Source organism: Stenella coeruleoalba, assembly GCF_951394435.1.
Source record: "Stenella coeruleoalba genome assembly, chromosome: 9".
NCBI classification, from domain to species: domain Eukaryota; kingdom Metazoa; phylum Chordata; class Mammalia; order Artiodactyla; family Delphinidae; genus Stenella; species Stenella coeruleoalba.
The window spans coordinates 49547244-49574588 of NC_137155.1; the positions used below are offsets into that span (position 1 = coordinate 49547244).

At 37.6% G+C, this 27345-nt stretch overlaps 1 protein-coding gene across 1 annotated transcript in view; it reads left to right on the top strand.

Moving 5' to 3' along the window:
• PEX1 (peroxisomal biogenesis factor 1) overlaps positions 1-27345 on the top strand; it is a 98237-nt gene that overhangs the window by 25276 nt on the left and 45616 nt on the right. The window contains 8 exon segments of the mRNA XM_079931256.1: positions 4888-5031; positions 7368-7451; positions 12335-12449; positions 12548-13314; positions 15203-15322; positions 25058-25181; positions 25412-25515; positions 26418-26500. Coding sequence (XP_079787382.1) covers positions 4888-5031; positions 7368-7451; positions 12335-12449; positions 12548-13314; positions 15203-15322; positions 25058-25181; positions 25412-25515; positions 26418-26500 — 1541 coding nt within the window.

Consider the following 27345-nt stretch of genomic DNA (forward strand, 5'->3'; position numbering starts at 1 on the left):
GATTTCCAGGTGCCTGCACGGCTGTGGCCCGGGCCTCCAGAAGGAGGGGCAGCCTTGGTTTGTGGAGCCCCTGTAGGTTAACAGAGACTGAGCCCTGTGTCCCACGAGCGGGATAGGTTAATAAGATGAAGGTTCTTCCAGCGTCTCCGTTACTCGGAACACCTGTGAGGTGTGCTGGGAATGTGCAGTGAGATTATGCATATTTGGACGTATGTAGTTAGGATTACTTGAACCTCTGCTTTCAGTTGCCGTCTGAACATTGTGATTGTGGTAGTTCATAGCTCTAACCACATCCCTACTTTCATTATTTTAACATAGAGGCACCTGGCCTACGAGTTTGAGTGTGCTTCTGGGGGCAAAAGGATAGAATATTCGAAATCTTTGAAAATCCTGGATGCCTAGTACCCCACTACTGGCTAATCCTTGCAGGAAATATTTAAGAGTTTGCAATAATTTCAAATATCCCACCTTTCCATTTTAATAACTACTTTTCTAGATTATATTTGCCTTGTCTTTCAAAGCACGTTAATTTCAACAGATCCTGCTATTATTTGTTTTACCATAAAGTAGGTAGTCTCTTGGCCTTAATGAGCTCCCTTCATGGCAGGAGATGAGTTAGTTATGTCACCAGATCCCAGGTAGATCCTGCCTGCCCTGTGCTCTCAGTCAGCTTTGATGGAAATTGCCCACAGTGCCTTCAAATCTCCACCTAATGAGTTTATAGGAAACACTCCCCACCTAATGAGTTTATAGGATTGCTTCCTTACAGTAGCTCTAAAATGTGGATGCTGTGTTGCATTCATCACTATTTAAGAATTTAGTGGTCTTGATCTATTTTTAAGATTTTTAGCCTTCAATAAGTATTCATAGGCATTAATTCGTAGATATATTTTTGAAACTTAAATCCCTTTAGCCTTGGAAGAAACTGTTGTTTCGGTCCAGCCTATATCAGCAGAATAGGCCAACTTTTCTCCCCAATTAGAAAAGTAATACATGTTTTATAGGAAATTTGGAAAGCATGGAAAATTATAAACAAGAAAATAAAATTACCCATAATCCCCAAACCTAAAGATAACTAATGTTAACAGTTTGAATCAAACGTTCTAGTTTTGTTTCTAATCTCTATTTTTAACAGAAATGGAGTCCTACACACACCCTTATATGTAGTTTTGTATCCTGATATTTTCCCTTAGAGTTATTATAAGTGTTTTATTTTGTTAAAAGGTAATTGTCACTTTTAGTGGCTAATTAGTACTCTGTCATAAGTTTGACATAATTTAATTGTTCACTGTGATGGAATGTTTATATTGTATTCCATTTTTAGACATTAAAAGTGATACTGTAATTATATTTTAATAAAAGTTAAAAATAACATATCTTTGTTGTATGATATATAATAAAACATTGTTTTATTTTCTGGTTATTTAGGATAGGCTCCCAGAAGTATTGAGTTAGAGGGCATGGATAATTGTTAAAGTAGAAAGTCATGAGTCGGGAGTTAATAGGTTGAATTATTTTACTTCAGCTGAAGCATTGAATACATAATACAGATAATACTGTAATGGGTAAAGAGTCAGAGTGATGATTTTCTGGCCTGTGTCAGGTTTACCTTTTTTTCTTTCAGTTTTGAGATATAATTGGCATACAGCCCTGTGTAAGTTTAAAGTGTACAGCATAATGATTTGACTTACATGCATCATGAAATGATGAGCACAATGTTTAGTGAACATCCATCATCTCATATAGATAAAAAATTATAGAAGTAGAAAAAAATGTTTTCCTTGTGATGAGAACTCAGTGTTTACTCTCAACAAGTTTCATATATATTAATACAACAGTGTTAATTGTATTTATCATGTTGCAAAAGGCTTTAAAAATACCGATGTTCTGGTTCTTCCTCAGTCCTACTGAATCAGAGCCTTGGGGAGTGGGCTTCAGGCATCTGTAGTTTTAGAAATATCTTAAGGCTACTTGGATGCACAAAAAGTTGAGACCCGTTGTTCTAGAATCACAGAATGTTGATGGTGAAAGAGACCTTAGGTATCTAGGTCATTTCTGTACTTTCACGCATGAGGAAGCTGGCCAGTCCATTTCCATGCACTTAATTTGCCCTCGTCTGTAACTCACCTGCATCATCAACACTCGCCTCCTCGCTGTTTCTTCCATAACCCAGCTTCTTCCCACTTCTGTGCTCTTACTCAAGCTATTCTTCCCTAAAGCATTTTTCCTCATTCCACGCTTTTAAAAACAGCATAATTCTACCTCCTCCACGTAGTTTCAGATTCTCTGTTGCCCACATTTGTCTCCTTTTCAAAACTTCACTGCAGTGTTTTTGTGACACAGCTCACTTGTTATATTCTGTTCTGTGTTTTAAGTATTGTCTTCTTTTGTTTATCCAAGTCCTGTTTCAGGACTGGGTACCCAGAGGATTCTTTAACTCAGGATTTCTTAACCTTGGCACTATTGACATTTTAGGCTGGGAAATTTCCTGTTGTGGGGGGACTGTCCTGGGTATTGTAGGATATTTAGCAGCATCTTTGGCCTCTACCCACTAGATGTCAGCAACACCCCTCCTCCTGGTCGTGACCAAAAATATCTGGAGACATTGTCAAATGTCTCCTGGGGGAGAAAATCACCCTCAGTTGAGAATCACTACTGTAACTCAGTTACTTTGTCTGCATTACTGAAACAGGGGAAAGGATTCATATCCACACTGAGAGCAACCAAATGAACCTAAATCACCTTCCAGAAATAGCCATTTTGTCATTTCCTTTGTGTTACCCAGGCCTCGGACCTGGCCGATCCTAAGGCACTACAACCTATGGTTTCACCCAGCAATTCCCTTCAAGTGATATGGATACCATGGGTTTAGGCAAAAGCAGGTCAGTCATTTGTTGATTAGATTGAACTCCTGGAAAAGGGGCTCCTTTTTCTCTAGGCTGTCCTTTTCTTCTCTCTACCTGAGGGCCCAGGGGCTCTGTGGTCCAAGTGAATGATTTTTGACGTAAAAATGAACTCATAACATTAGTCTGCAAAGTTTATATCTGAACATATATTATGACTTTATGGGGCTGATTACTACCTTTTGACCAAATGAATAATTGAAGTATTTCTCATATTTAATGAAGTTGATTTTTCCCTTTTCCGGGGAGTTGGTGGGTTCTCCTTTTTGATATTTCAGGGCATATTTCATATTTCCTTATTTAACATCTGTGGTTTTAAAAGTTTCTTCATATGAAATAGGGCAGCTGATCTGCATTATATGTCAATGACTGATGAAACCTCGTAGAAAGTTTTTGGGGGATTGGTCACTTTGACTCTTATAATCTCAGCTCACATAGTTACAGCTGACCTAGTAACTTTGGGCTTTGACTGCAAATCTGAGTCTCTTTCTACTGTATCACATTGTTCTCAGTGGAAAGATTTTGTCAGCCAGAGTGGTGGAACTGTCCTGTAAAGAATTGTAAGAAGGACTTCCCTGGTGGCGCAGTGGTTAAGAATCCGCCTGCCAATGCAGGGACATGGGTTCGAGCCCTGGTCCGGGAAGATCCCACATGCCACGGAGCGACTAAGCCTGTGCGCCACAACTACTGAGCCTGCACTCTAGAGCCTATGAGCCACAACTACAGAAGCCCATGCCCCGCAGCAAGAGAAGCCCGCTCACCACAACTAGAGAAAGCCCTTGCGCAGCAACGAAGACCCAGTGCAGCCAAAAATAAATAAATTTAAAAATATACAAATTTATTTAAAAAAAGGATTAGCCAGAAATAGACTAACATGTTTGATATTCACATGGGAATATCAGTAATTCCTTTTTTCCCTTCCAGGTTTATATATTTCCCAAGGTTTCTTTAGTAGGTTTGTAATTTTTAAATCATAGAAAACATTTTTTAATCCTTAAGCACAGGCATACATAGTTTATATAATTGCTCTTAAGAAGAATAAATTTTATACTTTGCTTTTTTTTACTTATGTTTCCATAGTTCAAGACTTTTAAAAATTACTATTTAAGAAGCTGCGTAATATAAAATTTCTGGAATGTACATAAGCTATTAACAGTAATTACCTCTGAGAACAGGGACCAGCCCTCACATTTTATGCTTTTATACTTTTTGTGCTTTTACCATGTATTACTCTTCTAATAAATAAATACTATTACATTTTTATTGATTACATGTTTCTACTTATTGACTAAAATGGTAAATTTACAGCTTATTTAGTAATTTCCATATTGCTAGACATATAAGACAGTTCTTTTTTTTTTTTTTCATAGAGGAGTCCTAAGTTTTCACATAGAAAATACTGAAGAGATATGTTCTGGTGTAGTTTTGTTCTTCTTCTTTGAATCATTAATTCTAAATAAATAAGCAAGGTCAAAGGCTGTGTAAGTTCATTGGCTACCTGTTGCCATTGTAAATTCTGGAATGGTTGAATCAATTTATAATGCCATCATAAGAATGTAAGGGTATTGGTTTCACCCATAGCATCACCATCATTGGGTACTGGAAAAGATTATAGCTTTTTTGTGTGTGTGTACGCGGGCCTCTCACTGTTGTGGCCTTTCCCGTTGCGGAGCGCAGGCTCAGCAGCCATGGCTCACGGGCCCAGCCGCTCCACGGCATGTGGGATCCTCCCAGACTGGGGCACGAACCCATGTCCCCTGCATCGGCAGGCGGACTCTCAACCACTGCGCCACCAGGGAAGCCCAGATTATAGCTTTTAAAATGCTGTGACAAATGTGGATATAACAGAGTGCTATCAACTATTTATAGAACTCTTTTTGTATGTGTGGATTGCAATAATAGTTTATCTTTTATGTGAATCCAGAGAAGCATGTAAAAACTTTCAAAACTTTTCTCCCCCATTTCTTATTTTTTGAATAAATAGAATCAAGCTATAGAAGTATCCTGGGGTCACGAGCCTGCATTCTTGAGCTGGGTGGAAGGTAGACATTTTAGTGATCAAGGTGAAAATGTGGCTGAAATTAGCAGACAATTTGGTCAGAAACTTGGACTTTCAAATGGGGAACAGGTAAGCACAAAATGTGATGACAATGACTTTCTTCTGATGTCACATAATACAGCAATAGAAATAAAAGTTCAGATATATTTTTTAAGGCGGTAGGATGACACCTAACTTGTGTGCTACTATAACCAATCCAGGATGTTCAAGTTGACTGTAACTGTTGTTAAGTCACTATCTACCATATACTCCATTAAGTCATTATCTAGTAGTCTCCCATGGTCCCTAGTTGATTTTGTATTCTGCTATTTTACTCACTTTCCAGGTACCTTAATTTTGTTTTTGTGCAATTTTTTTTGCTATATGAATTAATGAATTTTACTTACTATTATTGAACTTCATTTTATTTGTTTCTGACAGATTTTCTAACCTTCCAGGGTCATACTTGATTTAAAAAGATCTGTCCTACAAAAGAGAGTTATTATTTTTCCAGTTTCGTCTTGCCTGTGAATTTCATGTGCTTAGATTGTAAACTCTAAAGCTTAAGGACTCATGTTTCTCTTCATTTTATCATATTCACCAGTTTATGGTTTTAACTATTTTAAACTGCAGAAGTAATACATATTCAGTACAAATGTTTTACAGTTGAAAGTAGAAAATGTTTTTCCCTTTCTCTAATCCCAGCCTCAGAATGATTGTGTACTGTGGGATCTCATTAGACCGTCAGGATTTAAAGAATGAGATCATACATATTTTCTGCAATTTTTCCCCCACAAACTATATCAGAGATCCTTTCCACATATTACAGACAATATACATTGAACATGTTTGTATATGTATGAAGTGAAATAAATATTAAAAATTGAATTGCCAAGTCTAGGGCACTGCACATTTAAAAATTTGATAGATGGGGCTAAATTGCTTTCTATTACCAGTTTCTCACAAGAATACTGAAGAATGTCACATCTTTTTTTTTTTTTTTTTTTTTGCGGTACGCGGGCCTCTCACTGTTGTGGCCTCTCCCGCTGCGGAGCACAGGCTCTGGACGCGCAGGCTCAGCGGCCATGGCTCATGGGCCCAGCCGCTCCGCGGCATGTGGGATCTTCCCGTACCAGGGCACGAACCCACGTCCCCTGCATCGGCAGGCGGACTCTCAACCACTGTGCCACCAGGGAAGCCCAACATCTTTTTAACTTGTTTTGAACACAGACTAATTTTTTTCATGCATGTTTCTGATAATGAGAATAGGCCACTGATGAGAAATCCATAGGCCTAGCACTGGTCTTTTGCTTACCTTAAATTTTTGCTAGAATCTTAAAACTTTAGCAGCTTAGTGACCTTAGAAATCACTAACTTTGGTGCCTTGCTCTGCAAACCTAGGGAGATGGGCTATTTTGCCCAGGATTGCATAGCAGGTTATAGTTCTGCTCTCTTTGAGTATATGGCACTTCCCTATGGGAAAAATCAACTTCCTATTCCTGATGTTGATGTCTTTATCAGCACCCTGAACAGTCCTGCTTGTTTTTAATTCCCATTTGCTTCAAAGTGAACTTCTATCCGATTTTCTGCACATTCTTTGTATTGTAACAACACCACTAAGGCACTGTCTCGCAAACAATCATTGATAGGAACAGAAAGTGGACTGGCTTGGCCAGGATGATAGCTTCTTGTTTTGTGCTTCCTTAGAGTCACCGCTTTCAAATAGGGTATATGGGAGGTACTGAGGGAAATAACTGAGGAACAGGTGAGGCACTTGGGGAAAGTCTGCTCCAATCCACAAAAGGCAGAGAAGGAGCATTTAATACTCAGTGGCTTTGGATTTTACTCCTCTAATCCCCAGAAATGCCCATAGAAGAGGAAAGAAAGTAAGAAGGTTAATTCCAAATTCTTGAGAGACACTAGGATTTCCTGTGTATCTATAGACTAGAATGAGGGGATATTTGTTTTGCTATACTTTTTAGCTGTGCGTGATTATGCTTCTAAATAATTGGTTCTGATCTCTATTTCAGTGTGTTTTTTTACTTTTCCAGAAGCAGCATGGCTTGAAGTTAGTTATAAAACTAAATTGCAGAACTGCTAGAAATAATAGTATTTATATATAAGATCAAGCCATGACTTCATGACATTATTGTTTTTTCTTGCATTTTTAACTTATATTTCTTTTCTTTAAATGGCTATCTTTATTTTTTAAAACTTATATTGTGCTAGAATGTATTTTCCTTTATTTTATAATTGGTTGTAAAATAATTTTTTCTGAAATGCTGAGTATATCAGGGCCTACCTAAGGACTACACACAAACACACATGCACACAAAATTAATTACGTAGCTAAAGAGAGAACTTCTTATTTTCTAGGGATATAAAAAAGGCTTTTAATAGTAGTTTTGTACTTTAATTTTTTCCAGGTGTTTCTCAAGCCTTGTTCCCATGTGGTGTCTTGTCAACAAGTTGAGGTGGAACCCCTCTCAGCAGATGATTGGGAGATACTGGTAAAGAAAACAAAATGAGAACTATCCCAGTTTAAGGTTAAACTACTTCAAAATATCAGTGTCTTTTTTTTTTTAAATTATAGTTGATTTACAATCTTGTGCTAGTTTCTGCTATACAGCAAAGCAATGCAGTTATACACATATATACATTCTTTTTTTTATGTTCTTTTCCATTACGGTTGATCCCAGCAGATTGGATATAGTCCCCTGTGCCATACAGTACAACCTTGTTGTTTATCCATTCTAAGTGTAATAATTTGCATCTACCAACCCCAAACTCCCAGTCCATCCCTCTCCCTCCCGCTTCCCCCTTGGCAGCCACAAGTCTGTTCTCTGTGTCTGTGAGTCTGTTTCTGTTCTGTAGATAGGTTCATTTGTGCCATATTTTAGAGTCCACATATAAGTGATATCATATGGTATTTGTCTTTCTCATTCTGACTTCCTTCACTTAGTATGATAATCTATCGTTGCATCCATGTTGCTGCACGTGGCATTATTTTGTTCTTTTTTATGACTGAGTAGTATTCCATTGTGTATATGTACCACATCTTCTTTATTGATTCATCTGTCGATGGACATTTATGTTGTTTCCACGTCCTGGCTATAGTGAATAGTGCTGCTGTGAACATTGGGGTGCATGTATCTTTTTGAATTATAGTTTTGTCCAGGTATATGCCTAGGAGTGGGATGGCTGGATCATATGGTGGTTCTATTTTTAGTTTTCTGAGGAATCGCCATACTGTTTTCCATAGTGAGTGCACCAACTTACATTCCCACCAACAATGTAGTGGGTTCCCTTTTCTCCACATCCTCTCCAGCATTTGTTACTTGTAGACTTTTTCATGACGGCCATTCTGACCAGTTAGAGGTGGTATACCTCATTGTAGTTTTGATTTGCATTCCTCTAATAATTAGTGATGTTGAGCATCTTTTCATGTGCCTACTGGCCATCTGTATGTCTTTGGAGAAATGTCTATTTAGGTCTTCTGCCCATTTTTCGGAGGGGTTATTTATTTTTTTGTTGTTGAGTTGTATGAGCTGTTTGTATATTTTGGAGATTAAGCCCTTGTCTGTCACATCATTTGCAAATATTTTCTCCCATTCTGTACGTTGTCTTTTTGGTTTTTTTATGGTTTCTTTTGCTGTGCAAAAGCATGTAAGTTTGATTAGGTCCCATTTGTTTATTTTTGTTTTTATTTCTATTGACTTGGGAGACTGACCTAAGAAAACATTGATACAATTTAGTCAAGAGAATGTTTTGCCTATGCTCTCTTCTAGGAGTTTTATGGTGTCATGTTTAAGTCTTTAAGCAATTTTGAGATTATTTTAGTGCATGGTGTGAGGGTGTGTTCTAAGTTCATTGATTTACATGCAGCTGTCCAACTTTCCCAGCACCACTTACTAAAGAGACTGTCTTTTTCCCATTTTATATTCTTTCCTCCTTTGTCAAAGATTAATTGACCATAGGTGTGTGGATTTATTTCTGGGCTCTCTATTCTGTTCTGTTGATCCGTATGTCTGTTTTTATACCAATACCACACTTTTGATTACTGTAGCTTTGTAGTATTGTCTGAGAGAGTTATGCCTCCTGCTTTTTTTTTTTTTTAACCCCCTCAGGATTGCGTTGGCAATTCTGGGTCTTTCATGGTTCCATATAAATTTTTTGGATTATTTGTTCTAGTTCTGTGAAAAATGTCATGGGTAATTTGATAACGATTGCATAAAATCTGTTGCCTTATTGATTTTCTGACTAGAAGAACTGTCCATTGATGTGAGGGGGTGTTAAAAGTCTCTTACTATTATTGTATTCCCATCAATTTCTCCCTTTATGTCTGTTAGAATTTATTTTATGTATTTGGTGCTCCTATACTGGGTGCATATATATGCTGACAAGTGTAAAATCCTCTTCTTGTTTTGATCCTTTTGTCATTATATAGTTTCCTTCTTTATCTTTCTTTATAGCCTTTGTTTTTTTTTTTTTTTGCGGTACGCGGGCCTCTCACTGCTGTGGCCTCTCCCGCTGTGGAGCACAGGCTCCGGACGCGCAGGCTCAGCAGCCATGGCCCACGGGCCCAGCCACTCCGCAGCATGTGGGATCCTTCCAGACCGGGGCACGAACCTGCGTCCCCCGCATCGGCAGGCGGACTCCCAACCGCTGCGCCACCAGGGAAGCCCTAGCCTTTGTTTTAAAGTCTGTTTTTTCTGATATGAGTATTGTGACCCCCACTTGCTTTTCATTTGCTTTTGCACGAAATATCTTTTTGCATCCCCTCACTTTCAATCTTTGTGTGTCCTTTGCCCTAAGGTGGGTCTTTTGTAGGCAGCATATTGTAGGCTCTTGTTTTTTAATCCAGTCTGCGACTCTATATGCCTTTTGATTGGAGCATTTCGTCCACTGACATTTAAGGTAATTAGTGATACATATGTTATTTATTGCCATATTAAACCTTGTTTTTCAGTTGATTCTTTGCTTCTTCTTCCTTTTTGTTTCTCCTTTTGTGGTTTGATGATTTCCTTTTATTTTATGTTTGTGTTCTTTTCTTTTTGTGAATCTATTGTATGTTTTTGATTTGTGGTTGCCCTGTTTTTCAAGTATGTTAACCCCTTCCTATATCTGCTTGCTTAAGACTGATAGTCATATAGGCTTAAACACATTCTAAAAAACAAAAAAAAAGAATCTATTTTTTTTGATGTCCTTTTTTACATCTTCATGTTTATCCTTTTGCTGTTCCTTGTATTTATCATCACTTTCACAGACAGGGTTTTTTTTTTTCTCTCTTTTTGATCTATATACTGGCTAATTTAAGTGGTTTACTTTCCAATCATGATTTCTTCCTTCCTATATCTTCTTCTTTTCTATTTAGAAAAGATCTTTTAATATTTCTTTTAGGATAGGTTTAGTACTGCTGTATTATTTTAGTTTTTGCTTGTCTGAAAAATTCTTTATTTTTCTTCCTATTCTAAATGATAATCTTGCTGGGTAGGATATTCTAGATGGCAGATTTTTCCCTTTCAAGACTTTGAATATATTTTGCCACTCCTTTCTGGCCTACAGTGTATTTGTAGAGAAATCAGCTAATAGCCTTATGGACGTTTCCTTGTAATTAACTCTTTGTTTTTCTCTTGCTGCCTTTAGAATCCTTTCTTCATCTTTAAGTTTTGCCATTTTATTATAATATGTCTTGGTGTAGGTCTGTTTAGGTCCGTCTTGTTTCTGTGCTTCCTCTATTGGGATATCTGTTTCCTTCTTTAGGTTTCAGAAGTTTTCGCCATAATTTCTTCAAATACATTTTCAGTCCCCTTTTCTCTTTCTTCTTCTGGAATCTCTGTTATGCATAGATTGAGATGCTTTGTATTATAAGTCTCTAATACTGCTTTCATTTTTTTCATTAGGCTGTGCCTGCTGTTTTAATTGAGTAATTTCCATTATTCTGTCTTCCAGATCACTTATTCTGTCTTCTGCATTATTCATTCTGCTATTCATTGCCTTTAGCTCAGGTTTTGTCTTGGCTCCTCCTTATAGTTTCTGTTTCCTTTTTACAGTACTCCGCATTTCTGTCTTTAGGCTTTCTTAATTCCTTCAGTATTTTCATTACTCCCTTTTGAAGTCGGTGTCTGTTAGACTGAAGAAGTCTGTTTCCTTGTTTATTCCTTCAAGGGAATTCTCTTGGTCTTTCAACTGGGAGCATTTCCTCTGCTTCTTCATTTTGCTTATATTTCTCTTACTCTGTGAGTTTAGGAGAAACAGTTATCTCCTCTAGTCTTGGAGGGCTATTTATATGTGGAAGCATCCCTGCATAGCTTGTGTGGGTTTAATATTTTTTTGGCATGAGGGCTGTTTTTGGTTTGGGTGCTTGCCATCTCTTTCCTCAGTGTGCGCTGGCCATTATCCCCTTGATGGGACCATGCAGGTGCATGGCCCGTGCACGCTCCCAGGAGGGGAGGGGCATCGGTTGGTGCCCAGGCGTGGGACACTTGGTGGCGGCAGTGGTCTGCACCTGCCTCTGCAGTCCAAGATGGCAGTGGGGGCTTGTACCCGCCCCCCGAGTGCACATAGGCTGTACCCTGCTGCCTGAGAGTGCACATGTGGAGAAAGAAGCTCCAATGGTATTACTGCCCCTCTCCTTGCATGCCCCCCAACAATGGCACCTTACCTCTCTGGCGGGCCCAGGCTTATTCCTGTACTCTCTCGGTTGTGGTGCACCACACCCTAGCCCCCCTCAGGCTGTCTTCATGCAGCCAACCCCAGTCCTCTGCCTAGGTCTGACCTCCAAAGCCCAAGCCTCAGCACCCAGCCCCCACCTGCCGCAGCGGACAAGCATCTCAGGCTGGGGAATGCTGGGCAGCACACTGACCGTCTGTGCAGGTCTCTCTCCGCTTTCCCCTCTGCAAACTGGTTGCTGCGCTCTCCTCCAAGGCTCTGAAGCTCCCCCTCTGTCCCAGCTGATCTCCCCACCAGTGAGGGGGCTTTCCAGTGTGTGGAAACCTTTCACAGTTCCCTCCCGGGAGCGCAGGTCCTATCATGATTCCTTTCTCTCTATTTTTTTCTTTATTCTTTTGTCCTACACAGTTACATGGAGATTTTCTTGCCCTTTTGGAAGTCTGCAGTGTTCTTGCCAGCATTCACTAGATATTCTGTGAGAACCGTTCCACACGTTAGATGTATTTTTGATGTATTTGTGGGAGAAGGTGAGCTCCCTGTCCTGCTCCTTCACCATCTTGATCTGATCCTCCAACATATCAGTGTCTTTAGATTTCTCTTCTGTGACTGGCATTATATATTCTGAGTTGGTTTGATTTATAAGAATGAGTTGAGATTTCCTTACTAGGCCTGGAATAGACAAAATGTAAAGTGAATTGATCTTTTTGTTTATTGATTCTAGGAGCTGCATGCTGCTTCCCTTGAACAGAATCTTCTAGATCAAATTCGAATAGTTTTTCCAAACGCCATTTTTCCTGTTTGGGTTGATCAGCAAGCTTACATATTTATCCGGATTGGTAGGTGCCATTGTAATATTTTCCATCATACTCTTCACAGTAGCACTGAATCCAAAGCAGAGGTAAATGCACACTAATGACCTTTATTTTCTACACAGTTGCACTAATACCAGCTGCTCCTTATGGAAGGCTGGAAACTGATAGCAAACTCCTTATTCAGCCAAAGACCCATGAAGCCAAAGAGAATACATTTTCAAAAGCAGATAATGCACATGGAAAATTTCATAATTATGCAGAAGACCAAAAAGGATTGACAAGTGAACTTCAAACGAAGCAACTTCAATCAAATACTGTAGGAGTCACTGGGTCGAAAGAAACAGATTCAGAGGATACAGTTGACTCATCATTAATACCAAGCTTATGGACTGTGATAGGAAGCATTTTTTCTTTTGGGTCTGAGAAGAAACAAGACACATCCTGGGGGTTAACTGAAATCAATGCATTCAAAAATATGCAGTCAAAAGTTGTTCCTCTGGATAATATTTTCAGAGTATGTAAATCTCAGCCTCCCAGCATATGTAATGCATCAGCAACTTCTCTGTTTCACAAACATTATACCATTCATGTATTTCCATGGGACCAGGAATATTTTGATGTGGAGCCCAGCTTTACTGTGACCTATGGAAAGCTAGTTAAACTACTTTCTCCAAAGCAACAGCAAAGTAAAATGAAGCAAAATGTCCTGTCACCTGAAAAAGAGAAGCAGATGTCAGAACCACTAGATCAAAAACAGAGTAGCCCAGACCATAGTCAAGAAGGTGGCAATGCCTGTGTGCTAAAGGTAGTCTGGAATGGACTTGAGGAATTGGAGAATGCCATTAAATACACCAAAAACTTAGAAGCTCTTCATCTTGGGAAAGTTTGGGTTAGTATAAATCTTTTTTTTTAATTGAAATATAGTTGATTTACAGTGTTGTGTTAATTTCTGGTGTACAGCAAATGGGTTAGTATAAATCTTATAATTGGGGAGGAAGTAATTTTATGTTGCTTGAACTTCCCCAAATTATGAACTAAAATAATATTTTATATACAAATTGAAAACCAGTATAATAAATAGTATCTAAAGTTCCTGCGGGGACACATTTCTGATTGCAGGGTAAAGTCCTTGTTTGGGTAGGGTTTGTGTATTTCCTGGCTAAGTAAACTTGGACCGGCATAAGCTAAGATTGGTACAGGCCCAGAGAGGTCAAAATTATTTGCCTGGGGTTATTAGCTAATAAGTAGAACTAGGATTCAAACCCAGGCAGGCTGACTCTTGAGTTCATGCTTTGATTGGAGTGCCCTACAAAGCCTCACATCTTTAATGCCTGCAGAAGATGTGCTTCCCAGTTCTTGAAAGCAAAGGAAGGACTTGTTATGTATTGGGGGAAATGCCCAGTGTAGGGAGAGACCCACTACGTGAGATGACCTGGATTCAAATGTACCCAGAAGGTCCTTACCCTGCTGGTATTGGCTCTTTAACTTGTGTGTGATGGAGAGCAAAGTAGAGCAGCTAGCGTTTCACCTTCTCATCTGGCCTCAAATATTTTTTTTTTAAGGTTTTTTTTTTGATGCAGACCATTTTTAAAAGTCTTTATTGAATTTGTTACAATATTGCTTCTGTTTTATGTTTTGGTTTTTTGGCCACAAAGCATGTGGGATCCTAGTTCCCCAACCAGGGATTGAACCCACATCCCCTGCATTGGAAGGTAAAGTTGTTGTTTTTTTTTTTTGCGGTACGCAGGCCTCTCACTGCTGTGGCCTCTCCCGTTGTGGAGCACAGGCTCCGGACGCGCAGGCTCAACAGACATGGCTCACGGGCCCAGCCGCTCCGCGGCACGTGGGATCCCCCCAGACCGGGTTACAAACCCGTGTCCCCTGCATCAGCAGGCGGACTCTCAACCACTGCACGGTCAGGGAAGACCAGAAAGTGAAGTTTTAACCACTGGACTGTCAGGGAAATCTCTGGCCTCAAATATTAACACGAATTTTATATGGAATGAGTCACCAGCCCCCTTTATTTGAACCTAATTTTGAACGATTGTGAAATGAAACTTCAGGGTGAGAAGGGAGGAAATTGTTAGGACAGGGAAGAACAATGGGAAGGAAAGGGGGTCTCCTTTGTAGGTTTCTTTTACTCTCACAGTTTTACCTATGACCTTTATGTAGGCAACTTACAAAATTTTAATCTCTCAGCCTACATCATTTTCTGAAGCTCCAACGATGCCTCGTATTTTCTGTTAGCTCTAATCTCTTACTTAAGAAGATCCCACTGCATCTTCAAAATCAAATTGTCTAACACTGAACTTACTATGACTTATTTCTTTCTATTAATGGTTTTGCCATTAGGTAGGAAATACCATTATTTCCTTGATATTACATGGTGAGGACGGGGTGAAAAAGGGATAACGGTCAAGTCCTGGAGAGCAGGTAAGATGGCATTGAGGAGCCTGCACTTCCCATTCTGCTTTAAAGGTTGGGAGAATGACCAGTGAGGAGTGGCAGTAGCTGCCATCAGGTACTCAAACAGGCTTGACTGGATAGATCAAAACTGATCACCTTCTGAAGAGGATGTTAAAAGAAACAAATGTAGGGGAAAAATTGAAATGTGTTATAACAGTACCTGAACGCCCATCTAGTTATATTATAAATCATGATAGCGTCTATCGTTCGCCTGAATTGATAGAAGTTAACATCAGTATTTCTGCTATGGAGTATTTCTTAATCAAGCTTTTAACATATTTATATTTTTTATTTATTTTTATATATTTCAGATCCCAGATGACCTGAGAAAGAGGCTAAATATAGAAATGCATGCAGTAGTCAGAATAACTCCAGTGGAAATTACCCCTAAAATTCCAAGATTTCTAAAATTACAACCTAGAGAAAACTTAGTGAGTTCAGATTTATATGTTGCATCACAGTTTTACATGTGTTGTAAAATTTCTAGCTGCTTTAGTTAAGTAATAAGAATGTACTCCTTTATGCTAGAAGGGTAAGGAAGTCTTTTTTTCTTTTTATTTTATTGTAAAATATATATAAGATAAAATGCTATTGTAACCATTTTTAAGTGTGCAGTTCAGTGGCATTAAGTACATTTATAATGCTGTGAAATCATCACCACTATCTATTTCCAAAACTTTTCCATCACCCCAAGCAGAAACTCTGTGCCCGTTAAGCCATCACTCCCCATCCTTCCCTCCCCCAGTTCCTGGTAACCTCTCATCTGTATTCAGTCTTTGTGAATTTACTTATTCTAGATCTTATATGTAAGTGGAATCATACAATATTTGCCCTTTGTGTCTTGCTTATTTCATTTAACATGTTTTCAGGGTTCATCCACACTATAGCATATATCAGAACTTCATTCCTATTTATGGCTAAATAATATTCCATTGTATGTATATACCACATTTTGATTATCCATTCATCTGTTGATGGACATGGGTTATTTCTGCCTTTTTAACTATTGTGAATAGTGCTGCTGTGGATGTTTATGTACAAGTATTTGTTTGAGTCCCTGCTTTCAGTTCTTTTGGGTACATACCTAGGAGTTGAATTGCTGGGTCATATGGCAATTCTATGTTTAACTTTTTGAGAAACGAAGAAGTCTTTAATAAGCAATACACATATAAATTGTGCCAATGCAAATATGGATAATTTGGCTTTTAAAAGTTTGGTATTTTTGCTACATCTGGGTAATCTTTAAAAAAAATTCTCATATGTTTCGGTATTAACATTGCAGCATAAAAGAGAGCTAGATTGTTTTACTTTTCAACACTGTTAATTTAGTAGAAACTGATATGGTCCGGAAATGAGGTATGGAAGTTAACTTTAAAATCTTTTTAATAGGGTATCATCATCTGTACCAGTTTAGATTACCAGTTCTCAGAGAATTATAATACAGGAAAATTATTATATGTTTAAAAAATTCCAGACATAATTTAATCCTTCTCTGATAATTTGAGTGATACTTCTGGATCCTCTGGATATCGATGGTCATTATGTCAGGGTCATTATATAACCATTTTAACAGATCTTTCTACTTGATGAAACCCCAGGTAAGATAGCTTATATTTTGTGACTAGAGAAGAAGAAAACAAATAGAATAAATGCCATTTCCATAATAGTATGCAACTGAGCATTTAACACATTGGCTGAACAGTATACAGTGATTTGTAGTTTTCTTTGAACTTTTTGGTTATTGATCTTAGGTTTTTTTAAAATTTTTATTTTATATTACAGTTGATTTACAATGTTTCGTTAGTTTCAGATGTATAGCAAAGCAATTCAGTTATACATATATCCATTCTTTTTCAGATTCTTTTCCCATATAGGTTATAACAGAATATTGAGTGAGTTCCCTGTGCTATACAATAGGTCCTTGTGGATTATCTATTTTATATATAGTAGTGTGTATATGTTAATGCCAAACTCCTAATTTATCCCTCCCCCCCACCTTTCCCCTTGGTAACCATGTTTGTTTTCGAAGTGTGTGAGTCTGTTTCTGTTTTGTAAATAAGTTCATTTGTATCATTTTATTAGATTCCACATATAAGTGATATCATATGATATTTGTCTTTCTCTGACTTACTTCACTTAGTACGATAATCTCTAGGTCTATCCATGTTGCTGCAATGGCATTATTTCATTCTTTTTTATGGCTTTTTAAATATATTCCATTGTATATATATATATCACATCTTCATCCATTGCTCTGTCGAAGGACATTTAGGTTGCTTCCATGTCTTGGCTATTGTAAATAGTGCTACAGTGAACGTTGGGGTGCATGTATCTTTTCAAATTAGGGTTTTCTCTGGATATATGCCCAGGAGTGGGTGGGATTGCTGGATCATATGGTAGTTCTATTTTTTGGAGGTTTTAAGGAACCTTCATATGTTCTCCACAATGGTTGTACCAATTTACATTCACACCAACAGTGTAGGAGGGTTCCGTTTTCTCAACACTGTCTCCAGCATTCATTGTTTGTAGACTTTTTGATGATGGCTCCTCTGACCAATGTGAGGTGATACCTCATTGTAATTTTGATTTGCATGTTTCTAATAGTGATGTTGCCCACCTTTTCATGTACTTTTTGGCCACCTGTATGTCTTCTTCGGAGAAAGGTCTATTTAGATCTTTTCTACTCATTTTTTGATTGGGTTGGTGGGTTTTTTTGTTTTTTGTTTGATATTGAGCTGCATGGACTGTTTGTATGTTTTGGACATTAATCCCTTGTGGGTTGCATCACTTGCAAATATTTTCTCTCATTCTGTGCGTTGTCTTTTTGTTTTGTTTATGGTTTCCTTTGCTGTGCAAAAGCTTTTAAGTTTAATTAGGTCCCATTTTTGTTTTTATTTTCATTACTCTAGGAAGTAGATTCAAAAAGATATTGCTGCAATTTATGTCAGAGAGTGTTCTCCCTTTGTTTTCCTCTAAGAATTTTATAGTGTCCAATCTTACATTTAGCTTTTTAATCCATTTTGACTTTACTTATTTTTTTGCGGTACGTGGGCCTCTCACTGTTGTGGCCTCTCCCACTGCGGAGCACAGGCTCTGGACACGCAGGCTCCGCGGCCATGGCTCACGGGCCCAGCTGCTCCACGGCATGTGGGACCTTCCCAGACTGGGGCACGAACCCGTGTCCCCTGCATCGGCAGGCGGACTCTTAACCACTGCACCACCAGGGAAGCCCCATTTTGACTTTATTTTTATGTATGGTGTTAGAGAATGTCTAGTTTAATTCTTTTATATGTAGCTGTTTAGTTTTCCCAGCACCACTTATTGAGACTGTTTTTTCTCCATTGTATATTCTTGTCTCCTTTGTCATAGGTTAATTGACCATAGGTGCATGGGTTTATTTCTGGACATTCTATCCTGTTCCATTGATCTATATTTCTGGTTTTGTGCTAGTAACATACTGTTTTGATTATTGTAGCTTTGTGTTATAGTCGGAAGTCAGGGAGCCTGATTCCTCCAGCTCCGTTTTTCTTTCTCAGGATTGCTTTGTCTATTTGGGGTCTTCTGTGTTTCCATAAAAATTTAAATATTTTTTGTTCTACTTCTGTGAAAAATGCCGTTGGTAATTTAATAGGGATTGCATTGAATCTGTATATTGCCTTGGGTAGTATAGTCATTTTGACAATATTGACTCTTCCAGTCCAAGAACATGGTATATCTTTCCATCTGGTTGTGTCATCTTTGATTTCCTTCATCAGTGTCTTATAGTTTTCAGAACAGAGGTCTTTTGTCTCCTTACGTATGTGTATTCCTATGGTAAATGGGATTGTTTCCTTAATTTCTCCTTCTGATCTTTTGTTTTTAGTGTATATAAATAAGAGATTTGTGTGTATTAATTTTGTATCCTACAACTTTACCAAATTCATTGGTGAGTTCTAGTAGTTTTCTGGTAGCCTCTTTAGGATTTTCTATGTATAGTATCATGTCTTCTGCAACAGTTTTACTTCTTTTCCAATTTGGATTCCTTTTCTTTTTCTTTTCTGATTGCCATGGCTAGGACTTTCAGAACTATGTTTAAAAAAAAAAATGGCTAGACTGGGCATCCTTGTCTTGTTCCTGATCTTAGAGGAAATTGCTTTCAGCTTTTCACCATTGATGACGATGTTAGCTGTGGGTTTGTCATATATAGCTTTTATTATTTTGAGGTAGGTTCCCTCTGTGCCCACTTTCTGGAGAGTTTTTATCATACATGGGTGTTGAATTTTGTCAAAAGCTTTTTTGCATCCATTGAGATGATCATATGTTTTTTATTTTTCAGTTTGTTAATGTGGTCTGTCACACTAATTGATTTGTGGATATTGAAAAATCCTTACATCCCTGAGATAAATCCCACTTGATCATGGTGTATGATCTTTTTAATGTATTGTTGAATTCAGTTTGCTAGTGTTTTGTAGAGGACTATTGCATCTGTGTTCATCAGTGATATTAACCTGAAATTTTATTTTTTTGTGATATCTTTGGTTTTGGTATGAGGGTGATGGTGGCCTCATAGAATGAGTTTGGGAATGTTCCTTCCTCTGCAACCTTTTGGAATAGTTTCAGAAGGATAAGTGTTAACTCTTTTCTAAATGTTTGATAGAATTTGCCTGTGAAGCCATCTGGTCCTCAACTTTTGTTTGTTGGAAGTTTTAAAATCACAGTTTAAATTTCAGTGCTTGTGGTTGGTCTGTTCATATTTTCTGTTTCTTCCTGGTTCAGTCTTAGAAGATTGTACCTGTCTAAGAATTTGTCCATTTCTTCTAGGTTGTGCATTTTATTGGTGTATAGTTGCTTGTAGTAGTCTCTTACGATCCTTTGTATTGCTGTGGTGTCCATTGTAACTTTTTTTTATTTCTAATTTTATTGATTTGAGCCCTCCTTTTTTTTCTTGATGAGTCTGACTAAAGATTTATCATTTTTGTTTATCTTTTCAAAGAACCAGTTTTAGTTTCATTGATCTTTTCTGTTGTTTTCTTTGTCTCTATTTCACTTACTTCTGCTCTGCTCTTTATGGTTTTTTTCCTTCTACTGACTTTGGGTTTTGTTTGTTGTTCTTTCTCTAGCTGCTTTAGGTGTCACGTTAGGTAGTTTGAGATTTTTCTTGTTTCCAAGGTAGGATTGTATTGCCAATAAACTTCCCTCTTAGAACTGCTTTTGCTGCGTCCCATAGGTTTTGGATTGTCATGCTTTTTTTTTTTCACTTGTCTCTAGGTATTTTTTGATTTCCTCTGATTTTTTTTCAGTGATCCATTGGTTGTTTAGTAGCATATTGTTTAGCCTCTATGTGTTTGTGTTTTTGTACAGTTATTTTCTTGTAGTGAACTTCTAATCTCATAGCATTGTGGTGGAAAAGATGCTTGATATGATTTCAATTTTCTTAAATTTACTGAGCCTTGCTTTGTGTCCCAGCATGTGCTCAATCCTGGAGAATGTTCCATGTGCACTTGAAAAGATTGTGTATTCTGCTGCTTTTGGATGGAAGGTCTATAAATATCAATTAAGTCCATCTGGTCTAATGTGGCATTTAAGGCCTGTGTTTCCTTATTGATTTTGTGTCTGGATGATCTGTCCATTGATGAAAGTGGGTTGTTAAAGTTCCTCACTCTTATTGTGGTACTGTCGATTTCTCCTTTTATGGCTATTATTATTTGCCGTATGTATTGAGGTGCTTCTGTGTTGGGTGCATATATAATTACAATTGTTATATCTTCTTCTTGGATTGATCCCTTGATCATTAATGTAGTGTCCTTCTTTGTCTCTTGTAACATTCTTTATTTTAACGTCTATTTTGTCTGATATGAGTATTACTACTCCAGCTTTCTTTTGATTTCCATTTGCATGGAATGCCTTTTTCCATCCCCTCACTTTCAGTCTGTGTGTCCCTAGATCTGAAGTGGGTCTCTTGTAGACAGCATATATACAGGTCTTGTATTTGTATCCATTCAGCCTGTCTGTGTCTTTTGGTTGGAGCATTTAATCCATTTATCAGTACATTTAAGGTAATTGTCAATATGTATGTCCTTATTGCCATTTTGTTAATTGTTTTGGATTGTTTTTGTAGGTCTTTTTTCTTCCTTTCCTCTTTTGTTCTCGTGTGATTTGATAGCTATCTTTAGTGTTGTGTTTGGATTGCTTTTTCTTTTTTTTGTGCGTATCTATTGTAGATTTTTGGTTTGCAGTTCCCATGAGGGTTTTTTGTTGTTGTTGTTGTTGTTGTTGTTTGCGGTATGCGGGCCTCTCACTGTTGTGGCCTCTCCCGTTGCGGAGCATAGGCTCCGGATGTGCAGGCTCAGCGGCCATGGCTCATGGGCCTAACCACTCGGCAGCATGTGGGATCTTCCCGGACTGGGGCACAAACCCATGTCCCCTGCATTGTCAGGCGGACTCTCATCCACTGCACCACCAGGGAAGCCCTCCCATGAGGTTTTGATATAGCAGTGTATATATATACGAGATTGTTTTCAGTTGCTGCTCTCTTAACTTCAAATGTATTTTCAATATGTTGCATTTTTGCTCTCCTCTTCTCATGATTGCTGGTTTTGGTATCCTGTTTGTATGTGGATGATTTCCTACCTTTGCTCTATGTTTGCCTTTACCTTTGAGCTATCCTATTTATAAATTTTCTTGTTTCTAGTTGTGGCCTTTTCTTTTCCATCTAGAGAAGTTCCTTGAGCAATTGTTGTAAAGCTGATTTGGTGTTGCTGAATTCTCTAAGCTTTTGCTTGTCTGTAAAGCTTTTGATTTCTCCGTCGAATCTGAACAAGAGCCTTGCTAGGTAGAATGTTCTTGGTTGTACGTTTTTCCCTTTCATCATTTTAAATATATTGTGCCACTGCCTTCTGGCCTACAGAGTTTCTGCTGAAAAATCAGCTGATAACCTTATGAGGATGCCCTTGTATGTTATTTGTTGCTTTCCCCTTGTTGCTTTTAATATTTTCTCTTTGTCTTTAAATTTTGTCAATTTGATTAACATGTGTCTCGCTGTGTTCCTGCTTGGGTTTATTCTGCCTGGGACTCTCTGTGCTTTGTGGACTTGAGTGAGTGTTTCCTTTCCCATTAGTTAAGGAAGTTTTCAGCTATTATCTCTTCAAATATTTTCTCAGGCCCTTTCTCTCTTCTCCTTCTAGGACCCCTATAATGTGAATGTTGGTGCTTTTAATGTTGTCCCAGAGGTCCCTTAGACTGTCCTCATTTCTCTTCATTCTTTTTTCTTTATTCTGCTCCGCGGCAGTGATTTCCTCCAGTCTGTCTTCCAGCTCACTTGTTCATTCTTTTGCCTCATTTATTCTGCTATTGATTCTTTCCAGTGTATTTTTCATTTCAGTTATTGTATCGTACATCTATTTGTTTTTTCAAGCTTCTAGCTCTTTGTTAATCATTTCTTGTACCCTCTCAGTCTGTGCCTCTATTCTTTTTTCGAGTTTTTGGATCTTCTTTACTATTATTACTCTGAATTCTTTTTCAGGTATATTGCCTATCTCCACTTCACTTAGTTGTTCTTCTGGGGTTTTATCTTTTCCCTTTGTCTGGAACAGATTTCTCTGCTGTGTCATATTTTCTAATGTTCTGTGTTTGTGGTCTCTGTTCTCAGGCTACAGGATTGTACTTCTTCTTGTTTCTGGTGTCTGCCCCCTGCTGGGTGAGGTTGGTCCAGGGGCTTCTGCAGGCTTCCTGGTGGGAGGGACTAGTGCCTGCCCCCTGGTGGGTGGAGCTGGATTTTGTGCCTCTAGTGGGCAGGGCTGTGTCAAGAGGTGTGTTTAGAGATGGCTGTGGGCTCTGGAAGACTTTAGGCAGCCTCTCTGCGCATGGGTGGGGCTGTGTTCCCACCCTGTTGGTTGTTTGGCCTGAGGCGTCCCAGCAGTGGAGCCTGCAGGCTGTTGGGTGAGGCCAGGTCTCAGTGCCAAAAGGTGACCTCTGGGAGAGCTCATGCCATGAATATTCCCTGGGGCCTCTGCCACCAGTGTCCTTGCCCCCACAGTGAGCCACAGCCAACCCTCCACCTCCCCAGGAAACTCTCTAAGACCCGCAGGTGGGTCTGGCCCAGGTTCCCATGGCGTCACTGTTTTGCTCTGGGTCCCAGTGCATGTGAAACCTTGTGTGCACCCTCCAAGAGTAGAGTCTCTGTTTCCCCCAGTCCTGTGGAGCTCCTGCACTTAAGCCCCACTGGCCTTCAAAGCCAAGTACTCTGGTGGCTCCTCCTCCCAATGCCAGACCCCCAGGCTGGGCAGCCTGACATGGGGCTCCGAACTCTCACTCCTGTGGGAGTGATATATAATTATTTCCAGTCTGCAATATAATTATTTTCCAGTTTGTGGCTCACCTACCCGGCGGGTATGGGACTTGAGTATATTGCAAAAGCACTCCTCCTACCATCTCGTTGTGGCTTCTTTATCTTTGGGTATAGAATATCTTTTTTGGTAGGTTATAGTCTTTTCTGTAGATGGTTATATAACAGTTGTGATTTGGGTGTTTCCTTGAGAGGAAGGTGAGCTCAAGTTCTTCTGCTCCACCATCTTGTCTCTGTCTAGTTGCTCAGTATCTTTTTTAAAAATATGTGAAGGAAATTTAACATTGTCTTGATAACTGCAGGATTTTCAAAGTCAGATATTTTGCTTTCTATATATATTACCTTGATATTCTTAAGAAATCTTTAAACATGTAGACCATATTATAAAAGTCTTTGGAACAGGGAACTTCCATGGCTCTTGACTTTTTTTAAGTTTTCTTTTTTAAGTTTACAGGAGCTCTGCTTTTACCTCGGTTATTGATCTTGGTGGTTTTTTTTTTTTCAAAATTTAGGTCTTATGTACAAAAATAATTAGCCACTGCTCATTGTTTTTTTGTTTTTTTCTGGTGTCAGGAATGGAATATTACTACCGAATTTCTTTCCTGTCCTGAGTTGCATACTTTAGTGGAAGCTTTATGACCTTGGAAGGTCTCTCTCGGCTGATCATATCACTTAGGACTTAAGGATGTTTGATTCTAGAGGAACTATGAGTTGCTTTCTGATCCTAAAAGTCTTGATTTTAAATAGTTTTCATTTTCATTTTATGACTTCCTTTAGGTCTTTAATCCCATTGCACAATAATATTCAAAGAAGTAACTGACTATTTCTGTGATTTTTAAGAATGGGAAAATGATGCCTTTTCTTAGCTTAGGTTGCTTTTGGTGGTAAACATATTCTCAACTGAGCTTAATCAGTGGATCTAAGCTTGACTCTGAATAAAGAGAGATAACAGAAATGGACCAGTTGAGAAATGGTAGAATAGAGGTTTATTTTCCTAGGCAGATATTATCTTTCATTTATGAATTTTTGTTATTCCCTTTTTAATTTCAAATAGATTTTTAAAACAATGTTAATCTAAAAGCATCAAAAATTAGCAGTGTTTTTCTCAGAATTTCTTAATACCTTTTGAACAATTTATTAACACTCTACTTGTTGAGTACATCGGCCATATTAACAGAAAAAAAAAAGTGACACTAACATATAAAAAGTTTATTTTTCTCATGCGCAAAGAAGTTTGGAGGAGCTCAACGGGGTTAAACCATGTAACCAAGGATCTAGGCTCCTTTGGTCTTTTTCTTCTGCCGTCTTTAGCCTTTGCCTCTCCTCCTCTTAGATGCAAGACATTTGCAGTAGTAATAGGTATCACGTCTGCATTCTTGGCAGCAGAAGGAAAGGCACAAAGCAGAATTCTTCTCCTTGCAAGGTTTCTCTACCTTTTAATTAGGAAGAGAAGGCTTTCCCATGGATTGCTGATTGTAAAGCATTGGCCAGAGTGCAGCCAGATGCATGCACACACAGTTCCAAGCTGGGAGTAGAGGAGTTTGCTCTCCCACTGTAGTTTGCTCTACAGTAGAGGGAGGCAAGGGAGAATGGGGCTGGAATGGTTATCAAGTGAGCTAGATTATGGTGTGTGTATCACTGGGCATAGAGAAAAGGAGCATTTAAAACTTTGCCACTTGTGTAAATGTTTCTTCAGGCTGTGCTGTACTCGTACTGTAATGTCAAATGCCAAATCTGTGCCTATGAACATCATTTATTGGCAAGATAAGGTGTTAAAATAAGAATGTTAAGGTTAAGTTCATGTATTAGAATATCATTACTGTTCTTTCCTTTCCTCTGGCAGCTTAAAGACATAAGTGAAGAAGACATAAAAACTGTGTTCTATTCATGGCTACAGCAGTCTACTACTACCACACTTCCTCTGATAGTATCAGAGGAAGAATATATTAAGTTGGAAATGAAAGATGGTGAGTATATTTTATTTGTTATTTCAATATTTTTTCTATTAAAGAAGTCAGAAAAATTTCATTGTTTTTCCAACTTGTGATATGTATGAACAGGAAACCTAATAATGATAATTAAACAGTAGATATTACGTATCAAAGAATGCCTCTGTTTAAATTTAAATAAATTTAAATTTTAAATTATTTCATCTCAGCTTTAGTACTAACTACATTTATTACCTTCCTTTTAATAGGGTTGAAGGAGTTTTCTCTGAATATAGTTCATTCTTGGGAAAAGGAAAAAGAAGAAACTCTTTTTCTGTTGAGTACCAATCTGCTACAGAAGATGACAATACAAGTAATGACATACTATTGAATATTTAATGAAATAATATTTTCACATGTGATTGATTCTAAAGTATGAATTTACCTGTTACATTGCATCCTAAAGTGTATTAGAAACTTGAATGGTAAGAGTAAGGAATAACTTGACTTAAAATATTTTATTCTATAATCTCTTTAACTTATCTAAACAAATTGTTGATTTATCCTAAATTTGAAATTGATGCCTCCACACAATTAAGTTTTAAGAATAGAATTGATCGTGTTAACTGGCAAGTGGATCATGATTTTAAAATCTTTTAGTACTGAAATAAATGAAAACTTAGCTTAGGGGTTTAATTTTTTTAATTCATATTTTTATTTGCAGTTTTGCTGCACAACCCATGTTGTTTTGTCAGTTCTTTATTTCTCAACTCTTCACAAATATTATCAGATCACTTCTCTTCCAGAAATATTTTTAAAGTGCTCCTTTTAGAATATTGTGTTTTGGTTAGGATATTCACTCTTATCCTTAATAAATTAAAGATTCTCTAGTCATTTAGAATTTCGGTGGTTTGAAATTAGACATTATTTGTCTACTTTTGAAATATAATTTAAGGAATACCATTCAGAGAAGATACAAATGTGAGATTGTGAAAAGAAATAAATGTGACAGAAATCAAAATTGCAAATAAAGATATATCTGTAAACTGTATTAAGAAGATGACATTCTTTACTGCTTGTTAACTGTAAATATTTATATTCCTTGGATGAGTAAATTATTATTGTTAGGGCTATTTTAGGTTATAATCTTGCGTGTACAATATATCTTTTCTCTCTGGTGTAACAGAATCAGCAATTCAGTTTCCTGGGACCCAAGAAAAACAGGCAAAAGGCATAACTTTGAAATGTAAAATTGATTTTTCCTTGCTACTATAGGTCCTTCTGGATCCTATGGTAAAAGAAGAAAACAGTGAGGAGATTGACTTTATTCTTCCTTTTTTAAAGCTGAACTGCTTGGGGTAAGAAGTTATGGCCAAACTACCATGTTTAGACACATTTGACATTATCTTTTCCAGGGCTTTTATGTATAAATGTTAAATTAGATGTTAATATCATTGAGTAGTCTTACTAATGCAGTAGTAAATATTTTTTTCAAGGATTGTTTCTGTTTTCACACCTGGCTTAGTAATTTGCCTTCTCTTCTTAGATAACTAAAAGTCTGAAACTTATTAGAAATTTTACTTTGAGAGTTGATTTGTGAAAAGAGAGCCAACTAGATATGACCTGGATCATACATGCTTGAATAAAACAATAATCCTTTAAAATTAATAAATTAATTTTAAAAGTTAAATCCAAAAACATTAGTTGAATGTTTAAAAATATTTCAAATTAAGTTATTCGTTCACTATCTTATTGATGTACTGATTGGGGTTATTAGTGTTTTCCTCAACTTTAAGACAAACAAACCTGAAAAGAACCTCCTCAATTTCTTTAGCTCTTAATACAATATAATCTCACATAAACATTACTTCTTAGAATTCTTCACAGAGGCCTTTAGTAGATATAGTAGTAGTGATTTGATTTCCTGCAATAGTATAGTCTATAAATATTTTAGTAAAAGGATTAAACTATAAAGTAACAATGCTTAAATGTGGCATAATATTCAAGTATAAAGTAAAATCTCTTCAGTTCAGACTAATTTTAGGAATTTATGATATTTATTTTCAGAAATAAACTGGCAGTCAGAGTCAGGAAGTAGGTCAAAGTTCATATTTATATAATCTACAGATTGAAACTGGATTTCAAAAATGACATTTAAGAGGAAATAAGTCTTCAATTATGCTAACACTTTAAAAACACCCAT